Below are 19,512 nucleotides of genomic sequence, written 5' to 3'. Positions count from 1 at the left end.
TTTTTAGAAATTAGGAATAAGGCTACACAGATGGGTGCACTATTTGGATTGCTAAACACTCTCAACAACTTACATCTTTTTTCATGGTTTGGACTTGTTTTCTAAACAGCAAATTTCATGGTACTGAATAGGACATTTATGGACAACCTGCATTCAGTGGCACTGCTTTAAAAAATGCAGATTTGGGGCCTTTGGTAGTTAGCTTCCAAACAATTAAAAAATGATCATGTTAGTGATCATTCCCTAAGTCTGAGGATGATTTTAAGTCTAGCCTTTTCTGACCTGCAAATGCCAATCCTTTTGCCCCCAGCTCTGCACTTGTAGTTTCCATAGGACAGCACACTTAAAACATAAGACCAATTCATCCTTAAGTCACCATAGGAAATCAAACTTGAACTCACAATCACTGCTTTGTTTTGAAAAATCCAATCCTTTTGCTGTGCTGCTGAGTGCACACATCCCACGGTAGCTAAGCTCCTGAATCCATGGGGAATTGCAGCAGCTGGGATATAGAACTCTAGATCAAGCAGAAGGCACTTTTCAGAGCATTTGAATTGGAGAAGTGTCCATTAGCAGCTTTTGTTCAATCTTATATCCATCCCAAAGAGATGGGAAGAAAAGTTTTCTTATGTGGCTATTCAAACTTTGAGGAAAGCAGAAGGATTTGAAAGGCAGTGCTATAAAGATAATTCCACTTAAATTAGAATAAAATTATTTTATACAAATGCTATGTTGTATTCACAAACAACATCCACATTTTCAGAAACTCAGCACAACATTAGCAATATTGAAGTCTCATATCTATTTTACTCTTTCAGGCTACAAAAATATCTATAAACTCAGAGTAACTCCTGGCCTAAAAAAGGTAGCATGAACATAAAACTTGTCATGCAGCAGAGTCAAAATCAAACCCACAGGTGAAAAACCTCAGATCCCTCAGTTTCAAGGGAATAAAGAACATGTAATTGGGGTAGCTTTGCATTTCTTGGCAGACACTTTAATTAATTTAATTAATTTAAAACGCGACCAAAAACACTCTACATTCTACACTATGTAGCAGGGGAAGAAGGTCTGGAAATTCATTTATATATTAAGGGCAACTTAAAATTAAGCAGCCTCAAGGTCCAAAAATTATGATGTCAATTGTCTTCTAGGAAAAAAATATTTTAAGATTAAAAAATATTATTGTCATCTACTCTACTTGAGTCTATGGGCAAGACTATTGCACAGTAATTACTATTTTATATCCATAACTTGCAGTTGGCTTTTTTATCTTTTTTGTTTTAAGCCAGAAACCATCTTCACTGAGAGACCATTTAACATCACATTGTGGAACTATGCAGTAGAAATCAATTACAAGTATCTGTACAGTTAATGATCAGCACACCTGAAAGAAGTTATATTTTCCAACTCTGGTGCACATCAGTTCATGAAAGTAAAAATATATTTCCAGCAGAACCAGATGCCTGACTTGCAAATCTGATTCCAATAGTTCTTCACTACAGTTCTGAAGAAAGTAGAAATTCCCTAACAGTGGGCAAAAGTCAAACCTAAGCAATACCTTTAATTGGCAATTTAAGGAGGTAAAATGAAAATGGGTTTTTATGAAATTTAACTCAATGTGCATTTGTGACTACCTTTGTCAGAGCAAATATAATCTATAGGGTACTCTGCTGCTCTCCTTTCTCCTATTACTTACAAATCAGAAAATTACTTACCCAGAAAATGGTCTCCTGCAGTAGGAAGCTGAACAGGTTTAATGTATAATTTATATATGGAAAGGTAGGTGTCAACACTGTGACAATCCATCAGATAAATATTTTTGCAGTTAGAGTTTTCTGTATCTGTCTCCCTCAAAGAATGAGCATGATACAGATTATCTCAATGATATGATGTTGTTTTGGTATGTGGAGCTGAACTGCATTTTTAATTTTTTTCCTCAGCTACAAATCAATCAAAATGAACAAGGCTTTTGTGCTGCATGAGAGAAGCTGTTCTGATGCCATCCCTCTCAAGAGGGCCATTCACAGTGAGAGCACTAACATGAAAAAAATAAATATTTAACAGAATGACGTTTTCCAACATTCACCTTGCCATCTCTGAGGGGTCATTTTCAACTCTTCTATGGCTGACTAGGGTCTTCTGGTCGCTCCCTCCTCATTTTAAGGCTACTGTTGTAACTTGTTCCAGTCATTCCATGCAGGTCTGTGCTTCAAGTGAGTCTTGGAAAATAGTTTTAATTTGAAGCACTTTTCTAATAATAGTCTTTGAATTTATAACTATCTAAGGGGCACTTTGTGAGGTTCAGAAGCTCTAGATATTTCAAGTCTGACAACTGAATCCAACAATATCTCTGTATTGAGGTGTTTCTACCATGGCTGTGTTCAAATAAGAAACATTTGAAATGGGATTGCAGTCCCATAACCATTACAGAGTTTTCTCAAAATCAGCTACCAAAAGTTAATAGAAACTTTGAATATTCAAGCTTTAATAGATTTAAAGATGTGATAAGATCTTTGGCAGGGAAATGGGTGGTTTACATATCCCTGTGACATCTTGTTGAGTGAGGAATCACTGTAATTACATTTCCAAGATGAAAAGGTTTTCTATTTTACACCAGCCTATCAATTTCATCCTATGGATGGGGGAAAGAGCTGGAAAGGCACTAACTCAGCAAAAAGAGCAAGGAATTAAGTATTTCTGTTTACTTGAAATCACTTGGACCCAAGGCCAGGCAATAGGAAAAGACATTTGGAGAAGTTATTTTCTGATGTTTCTTCCACCATTGTCCTATTCACTTTTCAAGTCAACACACACATTCAGCATTCATAGCAGCCTCTGGGAAGAGCTCCGTGTTTTAACTATATATTGTATGCAAACACATTTCTGGTTCCTTCTCTTTGGTTTTGGTTGTTGGCTTGACACACTATTGTCCTATTCCCTAAACAATCTCTTGGAGACTATTTACTAATACAGTTGGAAATTTAGTCTCATATAGTATGGCTCTTTTGGTATTACATTTACTCACAAAGAGCCTTTCATAACAAGCTCAAATTCAAAATTATTTCCTACTACAGCCTGATGGAAATATTTAATGCCAAGTGAAGAAACTGCAACAGCACAGGCTTTTGCCTGACCTAGAATGAGGATGTCAGGTGATAAAAGAAAAGCCTTAGGAGTAGGGGAGGAGAAACTTGGTCATGATACATCAGTTACCACTGACAGAACATCAGCAGTGACTCCTGACTGAAACCGGCACTTTAAAACAACTCCCCTTACTCCATCATTAAGATACTCCCAAAACAAAGGAGCAGCCTGGAGATACAAGGAGCAGGAACACGTAGCTTTTGCAGTGCCAGACTGTCATTTTGCCCATGGGGACAGCTGGCACTCATCCTTGCAATCTCTTCCAGATGCCTGCTGCACCACAGCCAGCTGCAAGCCCACCATCCCCAGCTGTGGAGCAGAGAAGGAGGTCAGAAATCTTACTCTGGTTGCGCCTTGCTGTCTTTCTCAGCACAGCCTCCTCCATTCGGGCTTTTTCTTCCCTTTCCCTCCAGCGCCTCAGCTGCTCTTCTCTCATCTTGTAGAATAAGATCTGCTTCTGCTCTTCGTTCAGCTCTGCCAGCAGCTCAGGGTCAATATACATGTCACGCAAAATCTGCTGCAGCATGATGACTCCAAAAATATAAAAATAAAAAAGATAAGGAAAAATAAAAGAGAGAGAAACCTGCTTCCAATTATACCCACTACAGTGACAAAAGCCCACTGATGGCACTCCAGAAGGCAAACTGCAGCAAAGGAGCTCTCCCACACCTGCCTGCCCAGGAGAGGTTTGATTCCAGCTCTGGCTCTTTTTGTGCAGGCATATTCTGCTCCTTGGCTTGACAGGGACAAAGTTCTTTTCTTATCTCATCCTCCAAATGTAGGGACAGGTGTCAAGTGAATGTAAGAAAAATGAACAGAAAAGGCTAGTGAAAAAACATAAAATGAAAAGGTTGGGAAAAAAAGAGTAAAAGGCACTTGAGTGCTCCTGACTGCAAGCCAGTAAAAATAAGGGATTCTTGATTGAACCCAGCAGCTTTGCTCCCTTGAGCAGAAGGAAATTCAACATAGAGAGTCTCAGAGTTTCAGGTCAAGCAGCTCCCTTCAGCAGCAATACACTCCCAAGGGCATGAGCGTTGCCCAGGGGTTTAAAGTGATGTCATGGTTAAAGGTATCACCTACACCAACAATATCCATGTCACTTTGGGAACTGATCTCCCCTGATAAGAGAGGAGTTTGCATATTATTTCTCAGTCTAGCCTGTTAACTAGTCTCAACAGAGTAAAGCATGTTAGAGGTCATAGTTATCTGGTGTTGACAAATACTGTCATGCAGTAAATTGACTAAAATGCTTCTAAAATTAAAGCAGATGTTACAAAAGCCACAAGAATCTTTTTATCACTTTATAAATAAATCAATATGAATTAAAACAAGACCAAGTTCTCAGCAATTCACGCAGGCTATGCAAGCCCTGATGTTAATTCATTTTCCGCTTGGTGACTGGAGAAAGTTACAATGCTGCTCTTCCAGGAGATTATAGCTCTTCACTATGTCGCAGTTTCATCAAAACCAGCAAAAATAATATTTCAGCACTAGGCCCAACAGCCACTTGATTATGTAAAAAACCCAAACCTCCTCTGGATTCAGGAGCCTGTTTCCACTGTGCAGGGGCTCAGGTCCTCTGGGGAGGGAGGGCACGCTGTGGGAGGGGGCTGCTTTGTGAGACAAACCAAAGTGTGGCCACTAAAAGGCACAACAAAACACAGGCTGAGCCACATCCCACTGCTTGATTTTTATACAAGAAGGAAGAGAAAGAGCAGGTCTATGTTTTCTCACGAGAAACCTGCTTTACAGATAAGGAGCTATCAAAGCCCTGTATGACTTCCAAGACCTCATACTCAAAAACATCTTGCTAATGCACCCATGCCCTTCATTTGAGGAATGTAAAATACTATTGCCCTAATTTAGATGGAAAATCAAACTGATAGAAACCAAAATTCTGATGAAGACATTTTATCACCTGGAACCACAATGCCAAATATGCTGGAATGAGGCCTTCAGCTGAAACAGGATTTCAGAACCCGTCATGTATGGGCTGTAAGGAGTGTAGTCCACATGCTACTCTGAAATTCAGTATTGGTCCTATGGACAGATTTTGTCTCCTAAAACAAAATGCTTTTATTATTACTATTATTTTTTAAGAAATTCAGCTTGGAAAGAAAAAATCTAGAGTAAGAAAGATTTTATTGTGCTTCTCTATTTTACTTAGTCAGGTATAGAAAGGGGAGACCCTGAGGGGGTTGGCTTTTTTTTCTTTGCTTCTATTCGATTATTTTAGAGCTGTGCCTCCACATTTTGGCACTAATTGAAAAAGACTCGCTTTTGCAAAGGCTTCAGGGCAAGCACTTTCACTCTTTTACTCATTTGTCATCATTCTTTATTTTATTTTGCTTGACTTCACAGACCAGAAATTAAATCCTGATCAGAAGCTATCATGGTGCAGAAAACAAACTCTTCATCACGGATTATGTGTATCTGAGCATTACAAGTAGCACCCTCTCTGAACAGCATTCAGCTGCAGAAGCAGCTCGGGATGGAGATACAAGACAGAATGCAAACAAATAGGCAATGTTCAATGTTGAACATTGTCATGTTCAATGAGCAACCACACAAGAAAAACAGCAAGAGCAAATAGATGAAATGACACTTCACGAATAACCCATTGCCTGAAGATTATTCAACTAAAATATTTGAAGATGGTAACCAAATGATCAAGTAGAAATCATCTGTGTGAGAATTATTTTTTTTTAACAAAGTAAAAAGTCACATGTGGAAGAGTTATCATCTAATCACAGCAGCAAACCTGATCAACTTCCTTCTCATAGATTCTCTTTGGGTTGCAGCAATCCCAAAATAAAAAACTGGAAATATAAAGGAGAAGAAAGATAAAAAAACTTGCCACCTGATGTAAGCCAACATCCAACAGAAGTAGAAACAAACATCATAACTTTTGCCATTAATTTTTAACCTATTAGACACTGATTCTCATTGCAGTTCATGTTTCCACAAATATTCCAAATACATAGATGGAATTATCACAAAGAAATTATCATGATCTCTCCTGACTGCTCAGAAAATTAAGCAAATCTATGAAATCCAAAATAACCTTGAGGAAACACCAAATCTACTGTAACTCTTTCTATTTCTAGGATTAGCTCGTATTTTGCAAAGTGATGAGCTTTGCATCTCCAACCCATGTAGATTCAAAAAACTCGGGGATAGGAAATAACTCAGGCAAAACAAAATATAAACATTTTATTGCAAAATAATTATTCTCTCTCCCATTCCTTTCCCAGGCCAAATTAATATATAGATAAATTAATGACTGAGGAAGAGCAGGGGAATTTATATTAAGGATGCCTGTTTCCTGATTTTGGCCATCCCTCATCTTTCCACCCTTCTGAGAAGTATTTTGAATAGTTTAGGAGGACAATGAACTCTCCATTGCTTTTCCACCTTGGTTACCCCTAGTTCCATGGCCCAAGCTAAGCTAAAATCATTACAGAAACATCACAACTCAACAGCCTAAGCACAAAATAAAAGTGGCTATTAATGGCAGTTATTACCTTACAATAATTGCCCCAAACTTGATGCTCTAATTAGTAGCAGTCTCTGCAAGGAGCCCAGAGGTGTTTAAAATTTAAGCTTGGAGTTTCCTTTCATCTTAAATGGCATCTTCTGGGACTAGACACATTCTGCCCCACCTCTGGTGTAGCATCTTTCTGGCTAAGCACTTCTCAACATTGCCACTAGAATCATCTGTTGGGGGAAGGGGAGGGAGGGAGAGGAAAAGGTACAGAAAAACATTTTCATTTCATTTTTTAAGGGGAAGTCCTTTATTGACTAAGGGCTGCAAATGTCTTCATCCATTTTCCTCTGAGCATGTGCACCTTCCATTCCCTGAACTGAACAGCTCACTGGCAATGCTGATTATTGCTGAGCCAGGAGAGCAGCATTTGTGTTTTATGACACAGCCATATAATCTACTCATGTAATTTACATAAAAATATTGTGCTATAACCTACACATTACAGAGGAAGAGATGGCAGTAATGCATCTCTCTCCTTAAAGATTTGTCATTAAGAAAAAATTAATTTTAAAAAATATTTTCTTAATATGATTAAGAAAAAAACCCAGTAAAGAAAAAGATGTGGCAGTCATGTTTTCCAGACTCTGAACTTCATGGTCTTAATCAATTTCTTGTTTGTGTCTTAAAATTTTTCATTTTTTAGGAGGAAGGAGCATGCAGTATCCTAATTTTTCAAGCCCTGCTGTGTCAGCATCAGAAGAAGAACAGTAGAACCTGGAACAGAATGGTGCAGGAGGGAGCTGACCATGCAAAGAGGAAAGGTAAAATTAACATTTGGTTGAGGTCTCCAAAACCCTACAAATCTGTCACTACAAAAGCAAATGTGCTTTGGCATTCCCCACGAACTAGCCTTATGTCTGATTTGAAGTTGCTGTTAATTAAAAGCTAGAAAAAAACCAAAAACCAATTGAGAGCCATCCCTTCCCCACCTCCTCTATCACAGATGGGCACAACAAAACCTGCCTGGTTTTCCTCGGTTTCCATAGTCAAGTCTGTGGCTCCCTCTAAGGGCTGAAATGAGTTTCTCAGCAGCACAATCTGCAGCTGGGTCAGAATGATTGCTTTCCTGAAGCTGCTATTCCATTACAAAGCACCACATAAAGCAAAGATGAGGGTATGTTTTTCTAGACCTTCCTCTTCAATAGAGCTCCAGCATCAGTAAATCAGACTGCAGTATGTTTTGGAACATGGGCAGGCTTTGCATGCTCTTCATCTTCTCTGTACTCATTTAAGATTGCTGTTTCTGCAAGGCACTATGTTAACGACAAAGAAAAGGAAAATTTAAAAAATTAAGATATGCATAGCAAAATAAGAATTAAATAGATAGATTAAAACCTCATCTTAACAAAATTAAATGCAGCAAGAGTGCTACAAACCAATCCATGAGAAAATACATCTTGTACTGTCAGTCTTACAGCTGCAAGTGAAACGATGCTAACAGGGGATTTAAATAGTGCAATGAAGATTTACAGTGGCAGGAGTCTCATCAGATAGATGGGTTTTGCTTGGTTTTATTTTAATTCAAATCTGTTATTCCTCAGTTACACACAGAAATCAGACAATCACAGTTATAGAGAGCACTGACAGTAAGGAAAGAAAAGGGATGGGCACTAACTCAGGGAAAGCAGTATTTGCAGTCCAGGGCTGCAGAGAGCAGAGCCATCTGTCATTACTCCAGTCTCCCAAGGTTAGTTTTGTACTCTACAACACCACCTGCCCTTCAGAAGAAGTCCCATCAGTGATTATTTTTGCCTGGCACTGTGGCAATCCTACCCAGCAAGATTACTTTAGGGCTATGCCTTTGTGTTCCGTGCCACAGCTGTCACACACACAATTACACTGGAACCTGTGATGCCTTCAAGGTTCAGCACAATTTATTAGAGATTTGGGAACCTGAGTGGAAAGGACAGTCCTTTTGATTTTTCTGCAATTTTATAATAGATATTCCAAACTCTGACCTGCATTACAAAGGTCTGACAAGTATGTAGAACAATATGTACTTGATGTTTATTGCTACTAATACACTAACAATAGCAAGACAACAACAAAAAGCTGGCAAGTTCCATCATAATTTTTCAAGAATAAAGCATCCACTATTAAAATAATTCAGAATGATAGTGAGTAAAATAAATCAAATGGGAAAAAAAAGCCAAGGTTCCTTGACAGAGTTGATCTGAGAAAACATGGTAAAAAGGCTACAACCAGTGTTTCCTAAGCCAGCCACTGAAGAGAGGAAGGGCAGAAGATGATAACAGAACACTCCCACACACTGCAGTTAACTAGAACAGAGTTCTTGGTTACTCACCATCCTCTCCCTGGGATTGTGCTATCTAATTCAATTGGAGTATATTTCATTGACAAAACAGTAATCAAGCTCTTCAGGTTGGGCTTTCAGCTACAAACAGGGTATACGTGGTTGGCAGGCAGCAGGCTCAACCTGGGAAGCAATTACAGCTCACTGAGTGTCTGCAGGGATCTAACCTTATCAGATTAAAAGGCACACTGCTAGCAGCCTCCAAGAACTTCCTTTGTTCAAAAAGATATGCAGAATGCACTGTCTCCTGCTCTGCTATTTACGCTTCCTTGCTCACATCAGGACATTATATTGCACTGTATGGAACACAGCCTGTGCTTACACTGCACACTGCAGGCCAGCTTTGTGCTGGCTAAGTACAAAACACATCAGCCCATCTGTTTCTCAGCAGAAGTCTCCAATGGAGACTGAAGGAGGCCCTCCATGACCCTTCAAAGCAAATGGTTGCCTTTCAACTCTGGAGTGATAGGCTTTTCTTAAGGGTCTATACACCTTTTCTTTTTATTGATTTACCTTTATCTGATCTTTATAATGATCTGTTAACCAAGGAGGAAACTCTAAGTGCAGACAGCTGCCTGAAGAATATTGCTGTGGTCTGCTCTTCTTTCCCTGCCCCTCAGCACACACCTTCCCAGACCCAGCTGTCTGCATAGCAACAGCACACTTATCTTCAAGCAGGAATTCAGCATTCTCCTCCATATGAATTACTTGCTTTGTACATCCACAAAGCCCAAAGAGACCTTTGAATTCCATGACCTAATTGCTACATGAAATTATTCCAGCATTTGGTATGTTTTCAGTCAAGTTCATTACAATGAGCTACCCAAGAGATATCGTGCTCTACATTATGCGAGTTTCTCCTCTCAGATATATATTAACTTATGATAATGCTCAGTAAGTTCACTTTTTTCCATCTCACCATAAGTGCATCAGAACATATCATATAAGAGCTAATTTTCTTTAATATACTCCCTGGTACCATTCAGCTGCATTTTACATAATACAGCAGTTGTAGCATATCAACTTCACATCATATCAGACACTGCATTATGGCAGCTGAATTGATTACTTGTGTAATTGAAGGGCACCAATAGGAAAAATTTTAATCATTAGGTGACTCATCAGCTTTATACACAAAATATCTTCCTTTAGTGGCACCATGCAAGTGACTTACTCTCAGGCCAGAGCGTTTTAAACCACTCCTTATTCTTGTCATTTTTGTTTGCAGTACAATCCTACAAGTTTACAAAAGGCAGAGCATAAACTGAATGCTGACTGTAAAGGATTTCTTTTGACTATCAGACTCCTGTTTGCAAGACCTAATAAAAATCCAGCTAGACAAAAGTAGTTTTGATTCTGATGGGAGTTTTTGTGGGTCAGTTTTTGTTCTGTTGTTCTTTTTATAAGTTGTAATATTTCACCGTAAGAAGCCAGCCTTTTCTTTGTTTTCAAGGGTGAGATGGAAAAATCCACAAACACTTATATTGTTCTATTATATTATTATTCTATATATTGTTCTATTATATTATTCTTTTATTTTCAGCTTCACTTGCTGTCCACCTCCTAAGGTAGCAAAACCTCTGCTGCAAAAAAGTGCCTAACTTGCTGCTGCAGATCACATTCAGCACTTTCCACGTCCTAACACTGAGATGCTGTTCAAAAGTTTAAAAAGCAGCACCTAAAGGATTTTGAAAATCCTTCCCTTTTACTTGAAGTCTTATTAAGACCTTCTCCACTGCTGTCATATACCATAGAACAAAGAGTAGCTCAGGACATTCCTGAAACTTACTTGATTTTTATTTTTTTTTTAACTTTAATCATCTTCACAGTTTCAAACCACAAAACCTGGATTAAGCCTACTGGCTCATTTTCACAATACAAGCCTGCATAGCTTTGGCATTCATGTCTGTGCTCCATTCACCTGACAGAAAATACCATTTTCAAAGCTATTTGCAAAATTATGACAGATCCAAGTTTCACAATAGGGATGTGTCCCTATCAATCCCTTATGGCAGACTTATGAAGTAAGAGCAGCTCTATTTCATTCTCTCTGCCCTTGTCATATCCTCAGTCATGAGAGTCACCTCCTCATTCTTTTCCAACAGTACCATGCACTACACTTCTCCAGGCTTTTATTTTCTAAGTTTCTTCTTGTTTATATTTTTATGTTGCTTCCTGCACTAAGCCTCTGCCCACAGTCAGTAGTTCCTGCCTGAGGATGACCAGCTCAAGAAATTTCATCCCTGCTCCTCTCATTGCCACAGAGGACTGCAGTGTTTTCATGGCATCCCAACTTTTCCCTCTCCTAACACGAAGATGAGCCCCTCTACAATCCCTGTGACCCAAATATGCAGAGGCAATAAATGCCATTATATTAAATGTATTATACAGTATGACCACAAAATGACTAAATATAAATATTTATGACTAAATACTCAGAGTTAATTGAGGAATTTCTTCCTACAGAAACTCTTGCTTTAACTGACACTGTACCATACAAGCTGGCTCATGCAAAGAGACATTACATGAATTGGGTAGATATTCTAGCCACTCCTCAGTAACAACAAATTCAAGCAGGTTATGTCTACTGCTTCAGGTCTTTCTATCCTTTTAGTAAGTCATCTTAAGCCACCTTCATGCCCTCAGTTAAAAAAAAAAAAAAAAGTATGATTTCTAATTGACAAACAAGCATCACGTTCATGTGCTCATCTTAAGTGCCTCCTTATTTTACCACGGTGTAATGAGCAAGCTGCCCAGGGGGCAGATGATGTACCCCTACTACTGTTTTGTATTTTTCTACTCTCTTATTGCTATCCACATGGATCATCAGCAGTGGGGATCTCTCCAATTGCCTGCAAAGCATTAGAAGACAGAACCTGCTGTCAGCTGCCCCCAGAAATCTGCAGTAGGGTTCAGATCCAGCCACCAAAGTACGCTCTGGTCACAGGGCCGTAATGGTTAGAGTTTCCAGGTGAAAGCCACTCCCAAGTGGCTGCAGCTGCCCATAGATCCACTTTTATCACAGCTGGAATAACCTTGAAGTTTGTTAGCACAGCACTGATTCAGCTCCTGTCATATTTTAGAGTTCTGCTATCTCATACCAAGCTTTAATCACCACACTCCACACCAGCGTCTGCCTTCCGGACAGGCCCTGTTATCTCTTCCACAGAGCCCTCAGCCCAACTGCACAACCCAAGAGCTCTGAGTCCTGCTCCTCTCACACCAGCACACCCTGCAGAAGCCTTGAGCACTGCTCTGCTCCAAACTCCAGAGCAGCTCACTGTTCTTCATCCTCAGCCTCCTCACATGCCCAAAGCCAGGCCAGGCCAGCATACCATGCCATGGCTGCTGTCAGCATGGCCTGAGACCCAGCTCTCCATGCCATGGCCACTGTCAATGCAACCCAAGGCCCAGCTCTCTGTGCCATGGCTACTGTTGATGCGGCCTGAAGCTCTCCGTGCCATGGCCGCTCAGTGCAGCCCAAGGCCCAGCTCTCCATGCCATCGCCACGGTCAGTGAGGCCTGAAGCTCTCCATGCCATGGCCGCTGTCTGAAAACCACAAAGCCCAGAGCTCCAGGCACACTGCAGCGACAACAGGCATGCCAAGGGGAAACAAAACCTGCCACAACGTGGCTTCGTCCATAGGTTTCTCCTTTGAAGCAGCCTTAGCCCTAGGCTCTGGTTTTAGTGCTCTGCCCAGGGTTAGGGTTAGGCCTAGGGTTAGGGTTGTGAAAACCCAAAGGCCCAGAGCTCCAGGCACACTGCAGCTGCAAAAGGCACCCCAAGGGGAACACAGAACTGAGCCCGAGCCCCAGCTCTCCGTGCTCCTCACAAACCTCCCAGAGAAGCTGGGCTGATGGTGCCCTGGAGGGTGCTGCTACCTCCCTGCTACCCCTGCAGGAAGAAAACATCACTTATTCCTCATGAGAGCTAGCAAGCAGGTCAGCTTCTGAAAGTAAAGGTGAGCTCAGGGAATTCATCTCACAGTCACCATAAACTGCACTGTGGCTCCAAGGGTGAACAATGGAGGAAGACCTGGTCCCTCTGATTTGACAGGTAAAATGTGATTAATTTAGTAGAGGTGGGAGTTTTTACATTCTCAGGAGTTTCAACTCACTCATCCAGTAGGTTATATCTTATGGATACAAGCAGTTCTTTTGATTAAATTACACTGATAATCATCAGTCTCTCAGTGAGATGAGTTGTTCACTGACATGAAACAGTTTAGTGAGAACTTTTAATTTTTCACTACTGGCACCACAAATAATTCTTTGTAAACTAAATTAACCATCAATTCTGAGCACCAGAGTCCTCCAGTGAGCCACATGAAGCCACCCCATTTTCTCCTGCGAAATTCAGAAAGGTCACAGATCTGCTACATTCAGCCTTAAGAACAAACGCTACAGGGATAACTGGGTGAAGGTATAATGGCTTGTGATGATCAAAATGATCCAATAGTCCCTGCAGGTTTATTTACTATGAATCTATAAACTCACCCAAGAGTGACACAGACTGCTCCTAAGTGGAGCTGTCATCGAGCAGATCAAAGAAGTCAGCACTTTAAAAGTATAAATGCCAGAATGCACTGGAGCAATGCTGGACTTGAACTGAAAATTTTATTTTTAGTCTTTAATTTATTAATTAAAGTAATAATCCCTATAAGCATAATTATTATAGAAGAGAAAGCAGACTTTTATATCCCTCTCTAAATTTTATTGGAATTGCCTGCAGATTTGTCACCAGCAGAGATCCTACTTTGTTGGCCCAGCTGTCAAAGAAAATATAGACTGAAGCAAGCATCTTCTAAGTTTATGCTGTATAGTCAACTTTAGTAATATCAATGGGACTATCTAGACTGTGCAATATTAAAGAGCTTTGTAGGTCACTGAAGAAATGGGATCAGATGTTGCATTTTCCCTGAAAAAGCATAGTAACTACCAGGGACTATTATGTGATATGTGTGGGAGTAGGATAATGCAGGCCAAATTCTTATCCCAGAAATAACCCTTTGGAAGCCACAGGGAAGCTCACAAATCAAAGAAAACATTCGGCTGAAAAGCCAAAAAGCTACAAAGGCCCTCTAGAACAGGGGGATTGTCTGGAGAAAAGAAGCATACAGGCAGGTGGGGGATTGTTTGGAGAAAAGATGCACACATGCAGATGGGGGATTGTTTGGAGAAAAGATGGACACATGCAGGTCCCTTTGGGCCAAGGAAAAGTAGGCAGAGCACTCTAACAACCTTGAGGCTTCTTTAGGCTGCACAGGAGTTTGAACTGCCCCAACTCCACTCCTGGCCCTTCCCACAGACTCCAAAGCTAGGCAAAGAGTTTGGCTCAGCTAAACACAAAACTGGTCCTGATTATTGTATTTTACTGAATTTTCTCCCTTTCTAATCAGCCTCTCCTCCTACAATCCTTCAGAAATACTCAGAGACTGCATTTCCTTGGTTGTTGTTGTTCCATTATAAAAATTCTACATTAAAACTTATTTTCTGGAAATAAAAGCCATTGTAGAGCAAGATGGTCAATACTTGCATTCTTTAAGAGGGACACTGCAGACATTCAGTATGTAGAACAGGGACTAAATACCTAGAAAAAAAGAACAAGCTGCAGGAGGATGCAGATGGTTGATACAGGAAGTCAGTTTAAGGTCACAGCTTAATTTAAGGTCAGAGCTGAATTTAAAAAAAGAAGGAGAAATGAAAACTGTTACAGACTGAAAATAAAATAAACAGACTACACTGTTTCAATAAAGCAAGAGCCTCTATTTTAACCACTAATACTTCATTGTAATCTAGATCTTCAAACAGAAACTATGCTGGACAGGTGGAAATTGTGAAATTGCAACCAAATACAGATTTCCATGATGTTTGCCTCCCAGAAATTCATTAGGTTCTGGACTTATTATGATACATTTTCCATTGTGAACAAATATCCTTTTCTTAAATTCAGTAGCAGGTTGAACTCAAAGATGCCTCTCTGCAACTGGTATATCACTGTATCTTGCAGCTCTTATATATAACAAAATAGTTTGTACCTTTAATGTACCAAATGTGATCTCCCAGTGAGTAAAGATATTTTATGATTTTTTTCTAAATATTCAATAAACAAAATTATATACAAGGATATTTACACACTCTATCACACAAGGATTGCAAAAATAATATATGCAACTCCATTCTAAAGATCAATCCTAATTTCATAACTTTTTATATCTAATAATGTATTGTCATCACCAAAGTGGATGAGATGAAGAAAATTCACAACAATTTCAGAAGAACACACTCAGTTCTGAGCATCATAAATAGTTGCACATATCCTTCCCTTGTCATTTCTCTAAGTTCATGTGTATCAGCAACAAGTCTTTTTTGTGGATTTTACAGGCTCTTCTATGCCCTACAAAGTCAGAATTTCAGGTAGTTTCAATCATTTCTAGTTTTCTTAGGAAAGAAAAAAAAGGAAGCAATTGTTTTACCTTCCAAGCAATTTTATAATACCATGAGCAAAATGCACAAGGCTTTTCTCTGAACAACGAGGGTGCTGGATTGCTTTGCTGCTCTTCAGAACAGGGAATTCTCCACTCAAATGATGAAGAGCATTTCATTTCGGGAATCTCTCACAAGGAACAAGTCTGGGTTTGGTTGGGTTCTCTGTATGTTCTGGGGTCCCTCCAAAGGTCAGCTGGAATGACCTTCCAATATCCCTAAGTGAGGACTCTGGTCATTTTTTACACAGCTGAGCTGTAAGACCCACCTGCTTCTTTCTCTTTGTATTACAATTTTCACTGCCTCAGGAGACAGAGAGCTGGAAATAGAGCAGCTCAAGTCAGAATTCATTCACTGGGCTTTGAATCTGTCTCTTGAGCCTCAGCATGTGCAACTGAAGGAGAACCAGCCTAAAAAAACCTCTAGCTATTAATGAAAACTCTTGGAAGCAAACCCTCAAATACTCAGAGGGCCTTAGAAAGAACTGACACCAAAAATTAATCTCAGCAGTGAAATTCCTCTGATCTCCATTATAAACTGAAAAAGAACAGCAGGATTTATATAACAATAGGTAATTAAAAAGTGGCATAGAAGATAGTGACTATTTCACTAATGTTAGTTCTTGCAGTGTTGGTTGAATTTTGCAGTCAAATACATGAGTTCTCTGAGCCTGACAGAGATAAAGCATAAATAACTGAATCTAATAGCTGCTTCTAAGCCTTATCCCTGAGCAATAAATGTACTAATTGCAGAAAGCAGGATCTAGCTTTCCTTTTGTGCTCAACATGTTGTCACACATGGATGGAAATAATTAGCATTTATCAGAAGGGTTTTCACTCAGAAAAGGTCAGTGAAAGCCTAAGTATTTTGGAGACAAATCAATAAACATTTCATTAAGAAAGGCTGGTTGGGGCTAGGTCTGTCTATGCCAGGGAGACATTCTTATTGCTCAGGCCCTAATACTAAAATCCTGGATGTACCTGAATGAATCCTCTTCTAAACCCACACTCAGCAGACTGTAGACAGAACAGAGGTGTGTGCAACACAGCCCATTCCCAAACCAGCTTTATGAGCCTAGCTGGGTATCTCTGCAGCCTCCTAATTGAAATACCAAGGTTTCAATTCCAGAGATGATACCCCAGCACAGCTCTGGTTGTGGAAGCATAAAAATGAAGCTAAAATCTTCCAATGTAGAAGAAAATGAAATATCAAAACATCAAAAAACTTTCCTGAAACCAAGTTTCTGTTGTGTAGCCAGCCTCTATTGTGACACGTTATGAAGCAAATTATCTTTTTACTGAACCAGACAGGAAGAATGAAAAATCTATAGCTAATTTAAAATCTGCCTGCTCCACACACTATCTAAAATATTTTCCAAATGCATAGTGGCAGAACAGTTCTCCTAAACAAGGGATTTGCTCATTTGCCCTCCAGATCATCATTGATACTCCCTTAACCATGGCTTAGTGTCTAAAAAAAGTTCATTAATTTTCTTTCACAAAGTTTCTTACCAAGGTCCCGAGGAAAAAGAAACAGGATTTGAAAGTAAGTTACATGAAAGAACATGACATCTCTGAATGTCAACTAAACGAGGGAACCCATAGAAAAGTTCTCTTTTTTTCCCCCTTTCTTTTTTCACAAGAGAGTTAACCTCTGACAGGCTAGGATTTCTAATTTTCTAACATTACAGTGAGAGAACCAAGGAATGGAAAATTGTCCCGTACTCGTGATGATAAAGGTAAAAGAGGGTGGCAATGGTCTGTAATTATACTGTCCTTTGGTCACACAGATCCCCAGCTCCTGCCCCACAGAGCAGAGCTCAGGAATGTGCACTGAGATTGCTTAGGCTTTACTGCCTTCATGCAATTCACAGATTTCTAATTCACCACAGGGACTCACTACCTAATTACTAAGGCCTCAGTGCTCCAGTGAGAAAGAAAAGTATTAGCTCTGCTTTAACCTCTATGACAAAAACCTGCAAAGACCAAAATCTTCACACACAGCATTCAGACACAGCTGTACATGTGCAAGTCTGTGCCACAGCCTCTCAACAGCCTGAGGAGTTCTGCGGGCAGCAGTCTCTGCACAAACCCACCCCACTGCCACAAACACACAGCAGCAGCATTTGCACAAACCCACCAGACTGCCACAAACACACAGCAGTGTCTGCACAAACCCAGACTGCCACAAACACACAGCAGCAGCCTCTGCACAAACCCACCCCACTGCCACAAACACACAGCAGCAGCATTTGCACAAACCCACCAGACTGCCACAAACACACAGCAGCAGCATCTGCACAAACCCAGACTGCCACAAACACACAGCAGCAGCCTCTGCACAAACCCACCAGACTGCCACAAACACACAGCAGCAGCTGCATCACAGCAGAGGTGGCTGTTGGTCCACTAGGACTGAAGTGCAAGACTGGCAAAGTAGAAGTGAAACTCAAGAGGGTGAGTGACCTGAACTGAGCCCACAGAAACCACTTGTCCCAAAGGCACTCCTTAAAATGTTGAAGAACTGAAGGATAGTCAGCCCAAATCCATTGCACACAGAACTCCTATTCCTCAGCACAGAGTGATTTGGCCATCCTCCTGAGAGTAATGGTGCTCATGCCTTGGAGCTAACCTGACCTTCTTCCATGTCACTGGTCCAGCACCAAACAAGATTAAGAATAGTGTTTTGAAAACTCTTAGAAACATTAGCATGTGGAGCTCATAAAAGTGACTCTCACAGAGTAGAAACCAGAGCATTGCAGCCTTACCAACAACTTGAATCATCACATGCAAGCTTCCAGACTAAAGCTAAATTCTGCCAGGATCACATCTATTCCTGTTAGTCCTTTCTTTGCTTTCCAGAAGCATCTCTTCATAATGAGGACTGAAATGACATCTTTTCTACCTTCCCCCTTTCCTTAGAAAGGGTAGCTTCTTTCTGGTTCCTAAAATCACAGACTTCAATTTCATCAAGTCTCTGACCATTACAAGGATCTCCAGATAAACTTTGAAATGTGAGTCAAGGGAAAGGCAGGATATGGTGGTAGTTTTTCCCACAGCTGAAGATACTCAGGCTGACAGGCATCTGATGCTTTCCATTTAGTATTTTCACTCTGTACTAAAAAGCATAAAAATCTGTGGGTGTATGCATATTTTTAGTGAACCAGCACCAAACAAAACAGAAAGCAAGAACTGGTGCATAAAAACTGCAGTAGGGGAGAGCAGAGACAGACAGAACTATTGAAAAATAAATAGATTTGCAGGACACTTTATGGATGTACAGAAAAGGACACCTGAAGTGAGTGTCACTATAAATGCTGCTGCTTTAATTAATTAGGAATACCAAGCTAAGCCAGTCTGAAGGTGAAAGAAGAGTGACAGTAGCAATTCATGCACTTATTGAACAAGCCTTTTTTCACCATCAGGAAATGTTCAATTTGGGAATATGACCATTAGGTATATCCCATTTAAAAAACCCTGACCAAACTGCCAGAACTCCAAACATGGTCCCTGGATATGCATAAATTCTGTCTCCAGTGAGTATATAGGGACCAGAGTGCTACATGTTCATAGTGGCAATTTGCCCTGGATTTGGTGATATCTGTAGCCTACTCTAGCCTGGAGTTACAAGAGAATTTTAAAACACCAAAAAATACAGGAGAAACAGCATGCTCAGATCAAATCCAACATGCACAAGAACATGCAGAGTAAATCCAGTGCACAATAGAGGTGTGTGCTTCTTTTCAGGAAATCTTGGACAGAACTCTGGTAGCTGTAATTACATGTTTTTACCTATAAAAATATATAGCGATTTTCATAATAAATCAGACATGTAAACTCAATAATGGCATTTGCTAACATGGATTCCCCATCAAAGTACTTCAGAGAAACCTGAATTGCAGAGAGCAATAAATCTCTGATGCCCTGCACACAGCTGCAGCAGCATGCAGGGAGGCGCAGCCACACCTTTTGGAGTGCTGTGATGTTGGGCACTGCTCCCTGTGTCCCCATGAAAAGGA

General features: G+C 40.2%; 1 protein-coding gene across 2 annotated transcripts in view; it reads right to left on the bottom strand.

Moving 5' to 3' along the window:
• Positions 1-3,673, bottom strand: part of SH2D4B (SH2 domain containing 4B) — a 56,083-nt gene extending 52,410 nt beyond the window's left edge. For both annotated transcript variants that reach the window (XM_059477346.1, XM_059477347.1), the window contains exon 1: positions 3,490-3,673. In XM_059477346.1, coding sequence (XP_059333329.1) covers positions 3,490-3,673 — 184 coding nt within the window. The remainder of the gene's footprint in view (positions 1-3,489) is intronic.
• Between the last annotated feature and the right edge of the window lie 15,839 nt (positions 3,674-19,512).

The sequence above is a fragment of the Ammospiza nelsoni genome, chromosome 8, assembly GCF_027579445.1.
Source record: "Ammospiza nelsoni isolate bAmmNel1 chromosome 8, bAmmNel1.pri, whole genome shotgun sequence".
Classification (NCBI taxonomy): Eukaryota; Metazoa; Chordata; class Aves; order Passeriformes; family Passerellidae; genus Ammospiza; species Ammospiza nelsoni.
The sequence above is the reverse complement of the archived record's forward strand: the minus strand, read 5'-3'. Positions and strand labels throughout refer to the sequence as shown.